At 41.4% G+C, this 20,733-nt stretch overlaps 1 protein-coding gene across 3 annotated transcripts in view; it reads left to right on the forward strand.

Annotated features, from left to right (window-relative positions):
- Positions 1 to 4,955: 4,955 nt before the first annotated feature.
- Positions 4,956 to 20,733, forward strand: part of MAMDC2 (MAM domain containing 2) — a 58,018-nt gene continuing 42,240 nt past the window's right edge. For all 3 annotated transcript variants that reach the window (XM_039567606.1, XM_039567607.1, XM_039567608.1), the window contains exons 1-2: positions 4,956 to 5,041; positions 5,179 to 5,292. In XM_039567606.1, the coding sequence (XP_039423540.1) occupies positions 5,011 to 5,041; positions 5,179 to 5,292 (145 nt within the window). In that variant the 5' untranslated portion in view covers positions 4,956 to 5,010. The remainder of the gene's footprint in view (positions 5,042 to 5,178; positions 5,293 to 20,733) is intronic.

A 20,733-nucleotide genomic window follows, 5' to 3' on the forward strand; every position in this document is an offset into this window, starting at 1 on the left:
CCTTTACACACATGCACGTGGAAAGACTACTTTTGACTGCTACTTTTTAATCTGCAGTTTTCATCACTGTGAGATTGCCCATCTCACTCTGGCTCTCCTACTTTGCCAAGGATGGTGCCACTCCAGCTTCTACCTACTGGCTTTCTTTTCTCGGCAAGGCTGAGCAGCCTGTGTTGTGAGGATGTAGAAGGGAGTCTTGTAGAACTGCATTCCCTAGGACAGATCAAGCATGGGTATCCTCTTGACACTCCTGATCACTTACACCAACTGCAAAATCACAGTGACTTGTGCGCTCTCTGTTGACTGAAAAGGACAGAATTTGCAGTTAAAGCAATATCCAGTGGCCTTCAGGAGCCATTGTCTGGCCAGCAGGCCCATACTCAGCCTTGTAGCCAATGTTTAGATTGCATACAGTCCAGTCACAGAATCACAGAATAATAGAATGGTTTAAGTTGGAAAACACCTTTAAGATCATCCAACTATGCCAGCTCCTTAACTAGACCATGTTCCTAAGAGCCACATCAATATGTCTTTTAAATTCCTCCAGGGATGGTGAATTAACCATTTCCAATAATCTGCTAACTGTCTGGGTTTTTTAAAAAAAATCATAGAATTCAGATGTGAGAGCAGCTGTAAAACATTCATTAGCTGTTAAACTGAGCATTTTGTGCTAGCTATTTCTCTGACACCTGAATGGTGGGGGTTTTTTTGAAAGAAGAAGTTGCAGTTTGCTGGTGCCAGCAGAGTTTTTACAGAGCGACAGTCACTGGGATTTAACTTGTTTAGTAATTTCACATGCAGGTGTCATTCTTGACTGTTCCTTTTACTCTTCTTCATGAAACCATGATGATGTACAGCAAGAATCCACTTCATTCGAGCAGAACTTTCCTTTACAGGGAATATAAACAACATCTGAAAAATATAATCATAAAATAATACAATCATTATAAAAAGTAGCCTGATACTTTTAATGTAAGAGAGTACTTTTAATATAAGAGAGGGGTCCTGTAATCTATTTTGCCCCTCACAAAGAGTCAGCTTTACTGAGCAGTGACTTCATGCCAGCTTTAACTTTTCTGAGATTGGCCTCCTGGTCTTTTCCCTACTATGACTAGCCTGCATATTGCCGAATGATTAAATTTTTTTAAGGATTACTCAGTTCAGCCACTTTTCTGGAAAGTGCTGCAGTACTTACAGATACACATGTATCTCATATATATACATATATACAGCAAATGCTGACTGGACGTATAAAACAGATCAACCTGTTCCTGTCTGTGGCTGTGGCTCTGTATTACAACCCTCAGCAACAGCCACTCTTGCCAAGCTCAGCCACAGCAGGATTCCCTTCACTGAGCTCAGCAGCTGAACCAGCACTGGACTGATTGCAATTTCCATTAACAAATCCAGGTGCCCCTCAAGATCAGTCACCAACCCTCAGCAATCCAGAAGTAGTGGAGAGCTCCATGGATCTCCACATGTAGTTTTCAGAGCATCAATTAGTAGATGCAACTTCAGTGCAAGAGTAAATACACCAAATCAAGATGCAGTATGTGGGGACAGCATGACAAACACATGCACTTTGTTAGGACTAAACCATGCCAGGCTGTGCAGAGCAGGGCCTTCCAAAGCATTATACAGAACCAGTTCAACAGAATGCGAACGAATTTCCTCTCTGAGCCATCCCCAAAAGCACACAGGAGTACCTGCTATGCTGATGCACACATGTGGCTCATTCCATAGACAGCAGGACAAGAGCTTTCCCCTGCTTCAGCTGGCAGTTGCCATTTGCTGCTAACAGTACAATGTGATAGCAACCAGAAACATTAAATAATACTGCCAGGACTTCTTCTTGCTCATCCCATGGGTGCATTTCTTCTCTTACCCCACCCTCAGATGGTAAACCATATGGGAGCAGAAATGTCTAGCACAGCCACTGGCTGCTAGTACCTTCTACCTTACCAGTGGAAGTATTCCTACGGCACAATATACTTCCAGAGAATGGAGAAGACAACAGCTGCAGAAACTGGCTAACAGGCAAGATAAGAATTGTCTGGAATTCTGAAGCACAGGAGATAATGGGCAAAGGACAGAAGAAATATGAATATACCAAAGCAAAGTTAGATTAGATGACCTCAGCTCAAATTATTTGTATTTTTCTTATTGAAGATAAATATAAAAACATGCCAGGACTTCTGCCTAAGTAGACTTGTAAAGTGTCATGCATGATTATAGTACCATTAAAGCATGTAAGGCATAAAATAATAACATTAACACATGTATATGAGAAGACTGAAGTTTGAACACTGAAAGGCACTACAAGACCTCATTTCCTTTTCCAGTCCTGGTGTCCTTTTCCAACTGAGAACAGTACTGGTGTCCAAGGTCTGAGAACAAGTGGAAAGTTTGGATGTGCCTGGGCATGCAAAGAGGTCTTTTTACGAAGTGTATTTTCCAGGATTTCAAAGCAAACACTGGAGAGGACAGTATCTGTAGCTGTGCAGAGAATTTGGAAAAGCTCAGACTTTAACTATTGCTCGTCTGCTTCTCTGGTGTTGCAGTTAATCTGCAAAAATGAAAGCAGTCAAATTAATAAAAGTTAAATGGCAGCCCATGGATTAACTTTGTGCTTAAAGCAAGCTCACTCACTTAGTAATAGGAACTGACAGGATATGTAACTGGCCTTCTGCCTTATCCTAGATCTCTGCATTCCCCATCCCAAAAGGCAGTAAGGACTAATGTGGCTTACACATTTCCTGTCTGGTCAGGAACAAACTGGGCAAATGCTTACGGAATTAAACTCTGCCATCTGTAGAAGGCTCTTGTACCTCTCAAATACTCCTGTATAATGATTAATGGCACTTCTGACATTGGTTTTCCCTTGTGAGATAGCCTGGTTAGCATGGCCTTGATTATGTAACTCCCTGATATGAAGAACACAAAGTAATTGAATGAGCACCAGGAAAGGACAGGGTGAGATTTCAGGAAACAGGAGTTAATAAGGCACAAAATGCTTTTACAAATTCATTATTAAGGAAAATGTCTTCTATACATTTCTTGGAAAAGAGTGTAGTGGGCCACTCTGAGGTTTTACATTAGTTTCAGGAATTCTTGGCTCCAGAGAGGTTGCAGCAAGGTGCCAGTTTAAAAACCAGTTAAACACATGGTGCTGTAAAGTTTGGTGGCTGACATGTGCAGCTAAGCCACCTCTGTTAAGAGGTGGAACATCTTGAATATCATCAATGAAAAAACTGAGGGCATTAGCCACTTCAACTGCTCTTAGTGAGTGCTTACGTTAGTGAGTCATCAGCATCCATTGGCTATTTGGGCCATCAGCTCTTCAAAAGTGGTGTATACTGGATAATGCACTATACTGAATTCTGTGCAAAGATAGGCATTTGTCAAAGCTGCTGGAGAAATTTAGCTCATCAACTGCCTTAGTACTGAAATTAATTCATGGAGATACTGAAATTGGCCAGAATAAACTTTTTAACACAATTTGAAGCATTAGAAAGCAGGCATTATGTATCTGCACAGGACACACAGAGGATCTCTCTTCATTCTGTGTGTGAGGTGAGAGTTTACAACAGGTTTTTTATCCATCATAAACATATATATTCATTAAAATGTGTCTCTTATCTAATACATAAACATCACTTCCCTAGAACTAATTTGCATGCATCCACTGCCTGCTGGAAGTCCTTTTATGGTCCTGGAGAGTAATAAAAGGGGTCTCTGGTGGTCTTTCCTATTCACTGAATGCTTTGATATTAAAGCATGGTATTAAAATTAAAGATTGTATTTGAAATACTACTATGTGCCACCAGTCAGATCTGGCAAGTATGCTATGTGGGCAGCCCTAATAGACAAATAGTTCAGAATTTCAGTCCTTGCAATGTAACAAATTAAGTGAACTTAATCTCTTTGTTAGATGCAAGGTGAGGGAAGAACACTGAGACAGTGGGGTTGGAGACTCTATCCCACAAGGAGGGGCTCCAGGACCAGGTCTGGTACATCTGGGAAGGGAGATGACTTCGGCAACACCTAACAGCAGTCCTGGTATGGACAGGAGAAGGACAGAGGAAATGCAGCATCACAACTCCTCAGAGTGGTGCACAGCTGGTGAGTGAGAGGGAGTAGCACAGCTGTAACAGTGGAAATACAGAGCTTTGACAAGGAAGAAACATTTTCCCCAGAAAAACAGTCTAGGAGTCAGGGCCCAGGCAGGCTGTGCTGTCACCAGCCTTGGAGGTTACCAAACCCCAGCTGAGCAACCTGATCTAAGCTCAAAGCTGGCTCCGCCTTGGGCAGGGTTTGCACTGGACCCCCCTTGTGGTCCATTCCAAACTGAGTTATTCTGTAACCCTAGGAACTACTACAAGCTCTTGGAGCATCTCAGCAACTGCTGGACCATTCTTAGCTAGAAGTGCAAGAGTACTCTGCCATGGCCCTCTGGAAGGGCAGGTTTAGTGGCTGGGAAGGACAGAAGGGCAACTTGTGGTAACACAGGAACTCAGGTAGGAGCCTCTTTGTCCTCGGCAGATGGGTTTGAGTGGACATTTCACCATTGTGAACAAACACCTGACAGGGAGTACATCAGACAGATCCAAGCTCTTCGAGTGGCACCCAGTGACGGCAGAAAAGCACAAGCTGAAAAGCGGGAAAATCGACTTAAACATAAGAAAACACATTTTCGCCGTGCGGGAGGTGATACACTTCGGCAGGTTGCCCGGAGAGGAGGCGGCACGCCCACTCTGGAGGGCAGTCCAGCCTGAGCCACTCCGGCCTCGGGCCACCGTCCGGGGCCGACCCCACTCCGCGACGGAGTGGGATGGGCCGCCCACCCGCGGTGTCCGCGGGCCCTCCCCGTCCCTCCCCCGCCTGCCCGGCCGCGCTGCCCTCCCCGCGCCCCACCGGGGTGCCGAGCGGCCGCGCTCAGCCCCGCCGCACACCGCGCCCCGGGGCGGCCGCGGCTCAGCCCCGCCGCCAGCCCGGCTCCCGGCGCGGAAGATGCTGCGGCTCTGCCTGCTCGCCGCGCACGGTAAGCGGCGGCGGAGACCTTCCCGCCCGCCCGGGACGCGCCCGGGCGCTGCTCCGGGGGCAGCGGCGGCCCCCAGCCCCCAGCCCGCGGCCCCCGGGCCGGGCGCGCCGTGACTGGGGCTCGCTTTGTCCTTGCAGCTCTACGGCTCGCCGGGGCGGCCTTGCTCTCCCCCGGGTCGTGCACCTTCGAGGACAGCGCCTGCGGCTACCAGTGGGACTACGCGCATCTGCCCTGGACGCTGCACGGGGAAGGTGAGAGCGCTGCCGCCCCCGGGCGCAGCTCCCCCTGGGCTCACCTTTCTCCCTGGCTCTGCGGGACCCCGCTCCGGGCGCTGCCGGACCCCGCGGCGGGGCGGCGGCATCTCGGGGTGCCGCTGCTGCCGGCGGGGCGGCGCCGCTCGGCTTCCCCGGGGAACAGCCGCCGTCGCGGCCCTCCCGTGTGGGTGGCAGTCCCCTAACAGCTGGTGATGGGCAGACCCTGCGGGGAGGCGTCTGCACAACCCCGGCACAGGTATCTCCGCAGGTTTCCGCAGGATGCCTCGGAAATCTCCGTTCTTTCTCTTTCTGTTGGGAAAAGGTGTCTTTTATCAAACCATCTTTCTAAAAAAACCCTCACAGCTGCCACATACCTATTAAGCTGCATTATTTTTTTTCGAAATGTATTTTGGGTTCTACTCCAAAAGTAGATGCATTTCCAGGGCAAGAGGCAATCTTTGGCAAGAGTATCTTTACAACATGTTCAATTAAGACTTTTCTCCATTTTATGGTACCTTCAGTTCAACAGAAAAAGTCAACTCTTTCAGTAAGTTGTATTAGACTTACAAGACTTAATGCTACTGAAAAGAGGACAAAATCCAGTCACTGCGCAGAGTTTCCCTGCAACTGTAACTACTTCTCAGTAAGTTTTCAGTGTGGGCTCCAATTTTTGAGAGAAACTACATGAACATACCAAAAGACTAAACAAAAGTATACACAGCATGGTTGTAACTGGGTAATGAAATAGTTTAATTTTGATTATGTGCTCACCAAATTGTCATTCATGAAGTGAAAGTTATACTCACACAGAAAAAGGGACTGTGTGGTTTTAGTTTTTAAGCACTAAAACAGGTGCCAAGAATAATGAAGAGGTGAGTACAGATATGAAGAGATAGATACCCCCTCAGAACCCCTTAATCAGTGCTCCATTCAAAACTGGCTGGTCCAATTTTGTATTCCGCTTGTCACTCAGTTGAGGAAAAAGATTTTGTTTCCTCCTGATTCGTGCCCAGTTATCATCTATGCAAAAGAAGTCACCTTCATTGTTACTTTTTAGATTAGTTAGTAGGCTTTGAGAATGTACAAAAACGCTAACTCAGAAAAGCCTGCAAGGATGTCATAATTAAAATACTTGATTTTCCTCTTATTTATTTGATATATATTTCTTAGTTTATTTATTTATTTAAATATACAAAGATTTTAATGTATTTTTGAAGATGCTAGTGGAAATTTAGTAACCATCTTTGCTAACCCAGCTATGCCTCCTGATATCATGCCCTCTTAGTCCATCTGTCTGCAAAGTAGCACTTACTTCCTCCTTGTGATTTACAGGGTAGTGGTAGTGGTATTGATTCAGCTCCAAAGGACTGTGAGATGCTGGGAGCAATATCTGTAGAAATGGGTGTGCATCATGTTGTGCACATCCACACTACAGTGCTTCAAGACACAAGGATGTTTAACCAGAGGTTTGGATCAGCAGCAGCCTGCTTTTTTCAGTGCACAGAATGCAATTTTTGTTACTGTAGTTTGATCTTTCTGTACAAACATAAACATACCAGTGGCTGCGCAGCTTCTGTTATTGCACATCTTATTTTCAGAGATACATAATGGAACTGTAATACTCTGGTAGAATATGTGGTATGCCAGCTCTTGTAATAGGCATAGTTCTGTCAGCATTTCCATTATGAACAGTTTTTCTGCAGTCTGTAATTTGATCGTAGCAAGACATTCTGTGCAAACATTTGGCACACAAGGTATTATAGTAGTCTCTTCAGAAATACATTCAAAGAATCACAACTAAATCTAGCTGAAAATAATTCATTCAAATCTACACAGCAGGTGTGCAAAACTAGTCTTCCTTAGATGCTCTTTCATTCTTTTGCCTCCTAAAACCATGCTCCTTTTGGCAGCTCCGTGTCCTGGTGTTTGCTGGTCAGCGTATGTATATGTGGTAATTTACTGGGACAACAGGGGAAGTCAAAAATGGGAGAGACAGCTTAGCTCTGAATTGTTCCACTTCTCCTTGCATTGCTTCAAAGTTGCTTTATTATTTTAAAATGTTATTTGTAGTATAGAATTACATTCAGCAGGTCTTTTATAGGGATTATCTGACTTGCAGTGCAAGTTCTTTCATTTTATAAATCTCTCAATAGTGTAGTCTTGTGCCAAACTGTCAAGGTGATGTAAACATAACTAAAACTGTGCCCAGGAATTTCCACTCCATACTTGAAAGTATTTTGCCCACTTGCCAAGGAAGCCAGTATCTTCTGGTGGGCCAGAATAAGTGAGAATGTGAGAATAAGTTTTGCTTTTGTTTACAGCTATGCAGTCACACTAAAATGAATATGTTTCTAAGGTTCAGCTGCTGTTTTAAATGTTTCTGGATTCTCATTAGCGTTCTGGTAGTTCCAGCATACAAGATTTTTTTTTGTTTAATTTTAGAATTTTCATAATTGAAAATATTTTTATTCCTTTAGCTAAAGTTTTGATACCTGTAACTGGTATTTTAGGACCCATTTTAATCAAGTGCAAATCAAAAGAAAATACTCAATACTACAATGGATAGCTGTTTCACTCCTAAATGCTTTACTCAAGACTGGCAAATCAGGCCCTAGTGAAGTGGCAGTTTGTAAGAGCAGCCACACAAGAAACAATTCACGCATCTGTCCAGTAGACCTGTGCTCCCATAAAACCTCTGCTTCAGTGAAACCCTCTGTAAGCTTCAGGCTCTCTCACATGACTGAATTCTGGAATAAGACCATTGAGTATATCAAGGTGCTTTTTTCAACTGTTGGCTTTTTCAGTCACTGGCTAGCTCAGTGTTTGCCTTTTAGAACTATAATGATTTTAGCAGACAAACACCATACAAGGAAAAATGTAAAATACAGAAAAAGCTGTGGATATAAATTTCTAGTGAGCCTGGTTATGGCTGAGAAGCACACCCAACTGAGGTCATGGCCCAGGCTGGGTAAGTACAGCATCAGGCTTGAGGCAGCATGTTCCTTAATGAGCCAGTTCTCTTTTCAGTGTAAGCTGGGAAACCCCATGCAACATGTTGTGGTTCATGTGTTCGTAGGATACCAGCTACACAAGAAACAGTAAAGTTGTTGCTCAGGAAAAGATCATTGTAATATGATCCTGGTTTCTGAAATGAGCAACAGATGAATTTGTATGTTACCAGTGATAAGATCTGAAAGCTTTATGTGAGTTGCTCCTAGACATAAATAAAGGGGACAATGGTCCACTTTCATTTCAGAGGTGTAGGCACGCCCCCAAAAATGTTCTTGCATTCATGATGCCTCTGAACAGATAATTTATTTTTACATTCAGAATATAAGACAAAGATCAAACTCTTGGACCCAGCAATGGATAGGAAATTTAGAAATCACATCTGTACACATTGGTACTGTACTACTGCTAGTTGAGAAGTTTGAATACCATGTTGGTTCTACTAACACCTGCAGGTGTATAGAGCATGAGTTCATGTCCAGTTATTTTGGGGCATAAAGCTTTGCAGATGTATAGTGGCTGATTTCCATAGGAATTTACTTCTTTATCAGCAGCGTATGTGTGGCAAGGGAGATACCAGTTAATTCTAATACATACTGTCAAATGGTGCAGTGTAAGACTCATCAAATAATCTTGAGATTTTTTTAACCAAACTGCACAATTATTTTAGAGGACAGACATACTTTGTAAATGCAAAATGGTCCTTGAAACAAAGGAAGATGCTGTGTAATAGGCAATAATCCTGAGTAGAGTAATAAATAAAACCATGCAGACCCACTTAAAACAGCAGTAGGAAACACAGCCTTGGGTCAATTGCAGCCATTCTGAAGTGTTAGGTTTGGGCACTTTTTGCATTCCGCTTACCCATGTCCGGCACAGAGATGGCCATAACCTGATTGTAAGAACATCCTGCTCACAGCATTATTACAGATAAATTTCATTAGACACAATAATTATGGCATGTCTTTTCTGTGACTCTAGGCAACGTTTACATTTTTGCTTAGAATATCTGTACAGGACTTGTGTGAACTGTGTGTATGTTTTGTTTTCTATTGCCCTTCACTCTAACATAGACCAGTTTAATAGTGCTAAAAATAATGTGCGTTTTGGCGGTCAGCTTACATCTGCCCTAATGTAGTTTGCTATGCTGCATCTGCTTGCCTGGATTTAGGCACTAGATAAGAAACTGTGTCCATTACCACAGCAACCTATAGGGAAGAGAGATTGTTTATATTAGCAATGTGCTCCAAAAAGCAAGTGATCATTGTTAAATGTGTCTATGCATTGCCTAATGAGTTTTGTGGCACTGAAATACTAAAGGTATAACTGGTAGTTGATACAGCTGTATGCACTTCGCTCTCATAGGGTAATAGACAGCTTCAAATGCATATTTTTGTGTGTGTTGCCTTCCTTCTAAAATTCTGGAAATGTGTATTACTTCGTATCTCATGTTGCCAAGGGTATATTTTAATAGCACACATTTCAGGGGTTTTAATAATGTTTTCTGTTTCTGCAGTATTTTGAATGGAAAGAGAGATTTCACTCAGAAGAGTGACTATATTACATACAAATATGGCCTTATTTTCTTATCCTTGAAGCATATGCCTATTCTTGCCACATTATTCAAAGACACTGTTCCTGTGATACACTCCAAACTGGCATCTATCAGATAACAATTTATGGAAAGCTGGTGAGCAAGCAACATCTTCTAATAACAGTTTCAGGAAACTGAAGTGTGTCTTTTGAAACATATTTATCACATAGCTACACTTAAAAGTATATGGAAAATAATTTCAAGAGACAGGACAGCTATTGCAGGCCATCAGATAAGTCAGGCGTGAGAGCAGCAGCATAAGGAATCTCAAATCTAAACATTGTCTGCATACCATTTAAATAGCTTGTATTTACAGCTGTGCCATATGACTTAAAACTGACCTCTTTTGATCTGAGCTCTCTGATCTTGAATGTCACATCATGTGATTGTAATATGCAGAGTAATGAAGCAGGTGATAATTGGTGATCCTACGTTTTGTGGCACAGCAAACACGTAGTGCTCCATCACAAACCTACTGGCAAATAAATTAGCACATTTGAACTTAGTTTTCTTTCCATCTATCTACAGTACTTTCCTGTACATTGGAAATACATAATTTGAAAATGTAAAAAAAGTTGTAACATTGCTGGCTTTGTACAATTCTTGAGATGAGACAAGTGGTCTCACATGTTTGTTGTGAGATCACTGTATACTTGCGAATCAAGGAGACTTGCACCAGCTTGTACCTAGCTGCAGCAGAACCAGGCTGGCATACCACAGTGCTTGTTTGCTGGCAAGATCTCAGCTGATAAATTCACCCTGCCATGGGAGCATATTGGTTTGGGTTTTCCAAACCTGTAGCTGGGGTATCTCTGCACCAAGAACTGTCTGATGGAGGGTAGAAGCCCTTAGATTGCCACATGGTCTGTTTTGCCTTGCTCTGATAATTAAAATGTTGGTATTCCTGGCCAAAGTAATTGAATTTGGAGTGACAACTTTCCTTCCTGAGGAGCGGGGAAAGAAAGACTGACTCACACACTTCTTTTATGCTTAGAATCTCATGTTCTTCTCATTTTCCTTTACTTCTGGTGCCATTTCTCGTGCACTTGACTTTGGCTACTTAGCCACCACTCTTGTGTTAGCAACTCATATTTTTGCGTTGTTTTCCTGTTCAGTCTGTCACTGGCAGTTTAACAGTAGTACCATGTGTGAGTAGCATTCCATCTTGCTCCAGCCTACCCCTTGTCTTGCTGATCCCAGTATGAAATCTGACATTTTGCTTGCCCGGGTATAACTTCCATCCTAGGCTTCTGGGTAATAGCATTTTTATTGAGCTATGCCCACATTACAGTTATTAGCATCTTTTTTCCCCACCTTCAGAGGCAGATCTTGTGCAAAAATAAGATGCCCAAGAGCACTTTATGTCCATCAAGGGCTTCACCAGCAGTTGCCTAGGCATGATGACACTTGTGATAAGTCTGGCCTTTCCATTTGCAGCTGGGGAACAAATAAAGCCTAAATTGTTATCAGTGAGTCACTGCACAAGAGATGAGTTTCAAAGCATTCCTCCTCTCCACAGGATAGTAACGTTCTCGTAAGATTATTTTCACATACAGCTGTTACTGATTCAGTGCTTACAGAGTCAACAACTGCTGTAGAGTGTTTTACACTGAGCCATGGAATTTGGCCACAAGAGAGGGAGGATGACTCTGAGAAAATTCATGTTTACTGAATATACCTTGCACTTCTGACAATAGGCTGGACTTTGTGTTGAATGAAAAACCTGAAAATAGATAATTTGCCACTTCTATTAAAAAAAAAAAAATCAAAAGCTGTAGGAGGGAAAAAGAGTATTTGGGAGATGTGATGGAGGTGAAATCACCTCAGTCAAAAAATCACTTGCATGCAACCCCTGACCTTGGAGGTGTGGTTGAAGTTTGCCAAAATTCCAGTACAATCATACAAATCACTTGCTGAAAACTGCTAGAAATATTTTTGAATTGCTTTCTGAAAAAGAATGAAAGATGCAAATGAGCTGAAGTTAGGTTTCTTTCAGGAATTTCAGGATGCAGGCATGGCATGATTTCTTTTTATTAGTAAAACGCTGTCAGGCAGTACTTCATGGTTGTTGCACCTATTACACTATATGTGTAATCATCTTGAAAAATGAAGAGGAAAGCCAATCATTTGCCAGTTCATTTTTTGGAGGGAAGGAAAGGTATTTTCGCTATAAATTTTGGTCAAGATCCAACGTGAGTCAAGATCTGCAGTGAGGTAAGGTAAGCTTGCACTTGTGCTGAAAGGATGATCACAGACACTCTAGAAGCATTTCTACTAGTAAAGAAGACTTGTTCACCTTGCACATGGTACAGACTTCAAAATTTTAATAGAATCAGCCTGAAAATGCCCTAATATTCTTGTTATATAGGATGCTATCAAGTAGAAGCATTGGAAGTTTGTTGAAAAAGTAAGTCCAGACCAGTTACAACTAGTTGGTTTGTTCCCTTTTTTTGAGTTCTCCCATTACATTACCTTCTGAGACATTTCATCCCCAGCCACTGTGTGCAAAGAGCAGTACAAGCAAAGCTGTAATTACTTGACTAAACTTAAAGCTTAGAAAAGAGGGTCAAATCTTCTGTGGTTACATCTCAAGAAAATATACTTTTAAAAAATAGAGAGATTTTCCTTTAATGTTTGAGTTTTTACTGTCTTAATAATACTTTTTAGCAGTTATGCTACCGAAGGCCAGATAAAAGGCCATAGTCATCCATGTAATTTTATATAATGCTTTGATTGCTTAGAATGCTTTATATCATTTGAAGAATTTTATTGCTCCCATTGAAAAGAGTAAGCATGTTTTGTCCCATCCTTCTGTGTGCGCCTCTAGACAGGCAGAGGTTAAAGTGTGATTATTGTAGTCCTTCTTCACATAATAATCAAGCCAAACATTCCTACAATTTAACATAACAATGTAGTGCTCTTTGCTTAAGAGAGTGTCTTCTACACTGTATGGCTGTTCCTCCAACACATTTTCCTTTGCCAAATGTGGCTCAAGATCAGTATTTGAGACTACTCTAAGAGTGTGAGTAATTGTGTTGGTGTACTTTGAATGCTGTTTTAAATAGATATATTCTCTGATAAAGTATGAGCTACATGTTAACTAACATTTTACTCTGTTCTGAAAACCTTGTGAGTCTAGTATGAAAATAATCATGAATCATGGTAATTAGATCTCCGTTGGAAACATTAGTCAAAGTGTTTTAGGAAACAGAGTCTTCACAGTTTTCAATTAGCAAACCATTAAAAAGTTTAAAGAGGCACTGTTGTGACTTGACAATTTTCTTCAAAGTTCCTGGCCCACAAACCGTGTTTGGTATTAAAAATACATAAAGAGCTACAGAAATGGAAGGTTACAGCTGTTGTATACAAAATCATAGTGAGATGCAAATTTATTGAAGGAAATAATTCTCCGTCTTTCAGATTCTCTTATTTTTTGGATGTTATATCACTGACAATTGATCAATACTGTAAGACTGTTGCCTTGTCTATCCCTCATGGTTCAAAAAGGCTGGAGCAGGCTTCTGCATGACAGTGGTGCCTAGGGAAATGCTAATGCATTTGTGGCAAAATGTTATGCCTGGAAGGCAAAGAAGCCAGACAATCATACCTGATCTATGAGTAAGCAGAAGATTTCCCTGTTCTCTAATAATAACATTAAAGATCATGTTCTAATGCACTAAACAAAATTTAGATTTACTCTGTAAACACTTCAATAAAATTCTAAGTGTTCCACCAAGCACTTTCTGCTTGCACTAGAAATCCTCAGCTGATACATAGATGGGGAGCCTTAATTGTCCCATGTACTTCCTAATTCATTTGTAGATCTGGCAATGAAAATGTGTCTTCTTTCACAGCCCTCTTTCACATTTGCTAAACAGTGTTTTTTCCAGCCTGTAACATAGTTTCTTTTCACAAATTATCATGTGTACAACTTTAGAAGGCCCTTGAAGAAGGCTGCAGTCAGCAGGTGGAATGACTGCTTTCTCTGGGTTAGAGAACTGTGGAATGCAGCAAACACCACTTTAATGTCTGTCTCTTCATTCCAGGGCTAGATGATGAGGCTGGTGTCTGGCTGTAAGAATCCAACCAAACTTATAGGTACCTGTAAGGCAAAGTCACTTCTGAGTTAAAATCTTTATGGATACTACAAGACTTGTGAGCACTGGAGGGTCTTTCGGGAGAACATTCCATGTTTTTATATTGTGGCCTAGTTTGAAACAGCTTGGCAGAAAAGGCCCTGGGGGCCTTGGTGGGCACCAGGTTGGACATGAGCCAGCAATGTGCCATTGTGGCAAGGGCAGCTAATGGTGTTCTGGGCTGAATTAGCAGTGTTGCCAGCAGCTCAAGAATGACCCTTCCTCTCTGTTCAGCACTGTTGAAGCCCTGTCTGGAGTTCTATCCAGTTCTGGCCTTGTCCAATTCCAGCCTTCCCAGTACAACAGTGACATGAACATACTGGAGAGGCCCCAATGAAGGACCATGAAGATGATGGAGTGGAGGATCTCTCCTATGAGAAAAGTCTGCAAGAGCTGGGACTGTTCAGCCTGGAGAAAAGAAGGCTTGAGGGGGAAGTTTATATTATAAATAAACAGAAGTACCTGAAGGGAGAGTGCAAAGGGGACAGAGCCAGGCTCTTTGCAGTGGTACCCAGTGACAGGAGCAGAGGCAGTGGGCACACACTGAAGCACAGAAGGTTCCCTCTGAACATCAGGAAACACTTTTTCACTGTGAGGGTGGCTGGGAGGCTGTGGAGTGTCTGTCCCTGGAGATATTAAAGAGTTGTCTGGACATGGTCCTCAGCAACTGGCTGTAGGTGGCCCTGACGGAGCAGGGTAAGAACAGGTGATTTCTGAAGGTGTCTTCCAACCCCAGCTATTCTGTGATATCTTCATATTTTTGACTGAAAGTTAAAAAAGCCCTACTTGCAGTGGTCTTTCAGAGATATCTTCACGCACAGTAAAAGAATAAAAGAATTTCTGGTTCCTTTTAAAGTTAAGAATTAAACAGAACAGTCACATGTTATGTGTAGATGCCTGATCCATTTATATGTATGTATCTCTGCACCCTCATGCAAGAGGAGAAATGAGTTTGTTGTAGATCCCATTAGATGATCTCTTAGTTGTAAGCAGGATATGGAGAACTTCCTACTTACTGGTATCTTTGGGGCTTGATTTGCATGTAGCTAATGTTTCTAATGCTCATGGCTGCAGAATTTCATGGGAAGCAGATAGGTTAAAGTGTACAGGACTCTGATGCATTTTGTGACAGGATCTGTTCTTCATAATTTCCTACTTTTTAAGTAATTTCCATTTGAAAGCTTGTCTTTGATGTGTTCTGTTTTAGACACGGTTGTTATCCTGAAGAAGTTTTTTAGCAAAATAGTTGTGCTCCATCTAATCACTCTTGGCACATCATTCTGCACATGAACCTCCTCGACTGAGACCACAGTTTTGCAGCTGTTTGGCCAAAGTGAGTTGAGTTCATTTTAGGCCATATGAGAGAGTTGACAGAAATTGGCATCACTGTTTACTGGAGTCAGGAGGGAGGCAGATGAATGAATGGATATTGACTCTGAGTTGTTCTCAGCTCATCAGACTAGACTCAGGCAAGTGATGAAACAGATGTAGATGTCTGTGCTGTCTCCCTTGCATCTGTTTGGGAAATAGAGTCCTAAATTCTCCCAAGCCATGTATCCTCAAGCTGACCTGCAGTTCATTATCAGTATTTATGCTGTTGTCTGCTCCTAGCAAATCCCTTCTTCTCTCCTTCCCCTGAGTGCCAGATGCCTGGTGTACTGCTAAGTGTATTTGCTGCCTTAGACATGTAAACACTTGTGGCAAACACTCACAAACATTTACAGCAAACAACCACAAACATTTACAAGCTCTATGTAGGAGCTGGAGCCAGCAGACCAGGTACATGATGACACATTTCTTCATGCTTCACAATCTTCCTGAGATATTTGTTATCACAGGAGAATCATATTTGTGTACCCAAGTGTCAGGTGATAGTCAATTTTGTCCTGTATGGTTACAGTAGAACAACAGTGAGAATCTGTAGCGGAACTGGAGTAATGCCATTGTTTTCCTATTTTGCCTCTACTCTATAGTAAATAATTATAGAGCCTGACAGTTTGGTGTCATACTTAACAGTTCAGTTCAGAAAATATACTCAATACAGAATGCAAGAAAATGAGGAACTTTTATTTCTGCTCTGGCTTTAAGCTACAGCTTAGTTTACTCTCATAGCTGTGAACAAATTTGGATATGGTTTTCCATAGTGTAAACTACTTTTTGATTGTGTAGATTCCTGAGTTAAGGAAAGTAAAGTCTGCCTTGAGTTCTAGAGGACACAGACATACCCAAAAGCAAACTGCAAATGCAACCATCCCGGTATCTGAATTTTAAAAGTGTAGCAAATATAGCAGCAATAATTTTTTAAAAGAAAACTGGATATATTCGATATTTTCTTCCCTTAGAGGCAGGCCTTAGAGACATGATAATATTCCGGGCAAAAGCAATTATAAATTCTCACGCTATATAGAATAAAGTGTGTTTTCTAGTCCATGTCAATATACTGGTTTTTTAATGTCTGCATCTGCAGCTTAATATTGAGATTCACAGTAGTTACAGTCAGCTATTAACATTTTCATAGACAGCCTTGAAAACTGACATGTAGCTATAGGAATGCTTCATTTTAAGATGTTTTTTATAGCATTTCAAGTAGTGTGACCTTTAACACTTTAAATATGCATGCATATAGCTAGGCAGTGCTAATCTAAGTTGTGCTTTTTAGAAACTTAGTTGAAGTTCACTAACAGGCAGGAGGAATTCAAATGAATGAATCTTTTCTAGTTCCTATATAGTCATTGCTTTACATTTTAATTTTTACTAGACGTTTTGCAGAGGGATTTCTTTCCTGGCCAGGAAAAAAATGTGCTTATGTGCTTGAGTGGCTTTATACCAATACCAGATTGTTCTCTAAATATAGCCACTTCTAGTGGCTATTTTAAACTGAGTGTCAAACTGGAGAGTTATTAGGGCAGTAACTGTAGTTTGTTTGTAAAAGAAGAGAGATCTTTGCACAGTGAAGTTGTCGTATATGGAAATAAGATGAGTGGTATGTGCAGTTTGGACTACCACATGTAGGTAAAAACCAGAAAGCTGTAATTAGTGTTTGTTTTTATATAAATTTGGAGTAGACTTCACAGCTGATGGGTGTTGAAGCCAAAAATGGGGTTACATGATCAGTCATCCCTTACTAACATAGGAATGAGAATCTTTTCCTGTGCTGGGTCAGCTAGATACTTTTTGTTAGTTAAAAAGTTCTCTTTTCATGGTTGATTAGATTTTGCGCTGTTTTTTAAATTTTTTTTTTCTTGGAGAGAGACCATTTTGTGTTTTCTATTAGTTATGCATCTAGAAGAGAGTTTCATTGCTGTGCTTATAGTTGAGCTGCAGGTTAGTCCACTATGAGAGAGAAAGTTGAAGCCCAGAGCAGTAAGAAGTCTCAACAGAAGTCTGCAGTCTGAAAATATTTAAACAATTCTGTGAAAAGAATAAAAAAACCTGCTTTATCTTTGAAACTTGCTGGAAAATGGAATTGTTGCCTGCTGGACATCTGCACTAGCTGAATCATCCTCATGAAACCTTTTCTAACTCAGTGGTTGTACCATCTGATTTTGTCTAGTGTGTTTATGAGCTGTTTTGTACTGCAGTGTACCCCCTGGCAGGGAAGGGAGGCAGATGGAAGGGGCCTCACAGGAACATGTTGCTCTAGCCTAACAGAAGGCAGCCTGTAAGGTCTTTTGGGGAGAGATGTTTGCAGGCTGTACCTGTCCAGGGAATCTGTGCATTTTACTCACGTGTTGCTGGGGAGGTTATATGGTGTGCACAGGGAATCTCTGCAGGGTTTCCATTACTGCTCCTGTGGTCACTGTTGTCCCCTGAGGTACCTCAAGGCAACAGGCAACAGCCATGCAAAGGCTGGATGAGAGTTTAGGAGTGGTAGATTGTCCAAAGCCATGAATGCATCAGATAGTTAGACCACAGTAAATCTGTTGAAAAGGATGCTGAGGAAGTCCAGGTCAAAGAGGGATTGATATGCAGCATGGAATTTTAAAATTTAGCCAGAAGCCATGGCTCTGCTTTTCAATCACTTTATCTCTTCCAACTTTTTATAGCAGTATATTGCCAAACAATAATTTTTTTTTCCAGAAAGCTGAGAGAACTACAAAAATGATGAAATATCGAGCCCTTTATCAGGTCTCTATCAACCACTTCTGCTGCCCATCATCTCTAGCTAATACCAATGGTCTTATGTCAGCAACATGTGTGCAAGCATCCACAACCAAAGAGCCATCAGCTGTGATGGAGAATGGACTAGTGCTGTGACAACTTCAGTGAGCATCAGAAAGGAGCCTGAGATGGTTTGTTCAGCTCCAAACTTTTATTCTTCATTAAATTATTCCCTGGTCAAATTAAAATCTGATTACATAGGTAATTCCAAATAATTGGTTTTGCTGTTTTCTCCAGTTATGACATCATTTTAGTTTTCAACTAACATTAAATAAATTAATGTCTTTTAAAACACCAGTGGTAATGAGTTACTCTATACTTATTGCTTTATTCTCCTATCTCACCATCTTAATGCACAACTGCATTAATATTTGATAGTAGTTATGTGGAGATAAGCACAACACAGTACAGTGCAGACACAGAAATGAGGCCAAGAAGAGGGTATGGACTGTAGGGGGAAATCGAGACCACCAAAAACTACCAAAGCCCTCTGTGCCATTTCCATAAAGGTCTGAAAGAATGTACTGTGTGTGGTAACTGATTCACATAGAAGGCAAGAAATTTATTTCCAGGGCAAGGAAAACTTACCTGTGAGAAGGTAAGTCCATGAAGCCTGGGTACATGACACCTCCAGGACCCTGGACACCCCAGCTGCATCAATGGGGTGACACGTTTTTCCTTCTTCTTTTCTCTCTCTACACCTCTTTAATTAACATCTCTCTCCCTCTTCCCTTTCACCCTACCCCTTTATCCAAAACCCATGGCTGTGTGCTTATATAGGAGGTCAGAGACAAACACACGAATTTCCTTGCCAAGGGTGTAATTTACTAACAAAACTTGGTAAGCTTTTGCAGACTCACTGACTTTTCTCATTCCTTTTGACCAGGAGAGGATCTTGCGTACTCCCTTCCCCTGAAGGGTGGGACGCCACAGTTACGGAGTGAGTTACAAAGAAGTAACTACTGGTGTATTCTCTTACCAGAGATTGAGCTATCCAGTTAGATCTGTTTTCAGTAAAGCTTTGTGGGTTTAATTTTCTCCTGCCTGGGCTTCGTGTGGTGTGGAGATGAAGAGGAGGAAAGCAGGTTTAACATTTGTTGTGTGCCTCCCGACTTCAGCCCTGCTGAAGTCGGTCTATATTCTACTGAAGCAGCTTGGCTCACAGGTGTCAGAAAAGCTGGGAAGCAGAGAAGTTTTCCTCCACAAAGTATTGAAAGGACAATCATGGGCATTTCTTGAGGCCAGTTTCCTAACTGCTAATACTGCTATATTTTGCCTCAAGAGTTGGAAGTATAACAAAGAAGCAATTCCTTTATTCGCAAAAGATAAAAGTTATAGAAGACTGATTTCTTTTTTAAAGCAGATTCTTAAAAAGCCAGCATGGAAAAAAAGGAACCCAAATTAACACAAAAAACCACGTTCAGTGAAAAATAAAATAAAATAGAGCAGTTTTAAAGACAAGGAAATAACCATATATATGAGTATCTGTCCCTTGTTGCTTTATTTGTAATGCATGTTGCATCCCTTGCTTAGTAAAGCATTGTGTGCTTTTTTGCTTCTTAAAATTTTTCAGAAAATTTAGATACCTATTTGCATGATGTATTTTATTGACCCTCCCATTATAATTTTTTTTAAATGGAAAAAGTAAAAAATATATAGCAAAGTTCTTTGCAGCATTCTTGTGTCATTACAGTTTCCTAAATTCAGAATGTGAAGATTTTTTGCCTTAGATGATTGTTGTATACTAGGTCAGCTTGTATTGGCTTCTTGGTTGCATTAGAGACCAGGATTTTGAAGACTGGTATGTGAGCCCTTGTGCTTTTTCTCCTTCCTCAGAGCACTGCACTTATTCAGTACTTCAGTTTATTTCAGTATCATGCACTGAAAAGTTGTCTTTTTATTTTTTCCAAGTTCCCAATGGTTATAAATATTCCCCTTGTTTTCCAAGATAAAACTTGGCAAGCGTCTACTCTTGTGGCCTAGTTTACTCTCAGCTTCTGAGGTGTGGAGGAGCACCAGCTCTGGGAGTTTTCCCTTCTGTTTTCTCTGGAAGTGGGACTTTCTCCTGCTTCACGTTAGAGGGAGAGGCTGGGGACCATGGCAGAAAGTTGCACTGATACCACATTTCATGACAAATGTCTCTTGTGTGTGTGTGTTGTGAAGCAGCTGTTGATGCTATTTGAGTCTTGGAGCAGAGGCTGCAAAAGACATTGCTACACCTTCACCTTTAAGAGTTGAGCAGCCTGTGTATGAAATTTGAACCCAAAATAACAGTTGTGCAGCTTGTCTAACATTTAATAAGGAATTAACATATAATAAGGAATTAATTGTCTCTGTATTCCCAGAGACGTCCACTGATACTTCTTGGATGAGCAAAACTGCAGATTTCTTCAGTAAACAATTAGCTTTCTCTGCAAGCAGCAGAAGCTTCTGACTCTGCAGGGTAGCAGGCGAAACTCGTGGTACCAGCTGCAGGGACAGACTTGAAAATCTGTTTCTTGAATTGTTTCACTAGAAGCAAAGCAGTGAGTCACTGCC

The sequence above is a fragment of the Corvus cornix genome, chromosome Z (assembly GCF_000738735.6).
Source record: "Corvus cornix cornix isolate S_Up_H32 chromosome Z, ASM73873v5, whole genome shotgun sequence".
Lineage (NCBI taxonomy): Eukaryota > Metazoa > Chordata > Aves > Passeriformes > Corvidae > Corvus > Corvus cornix.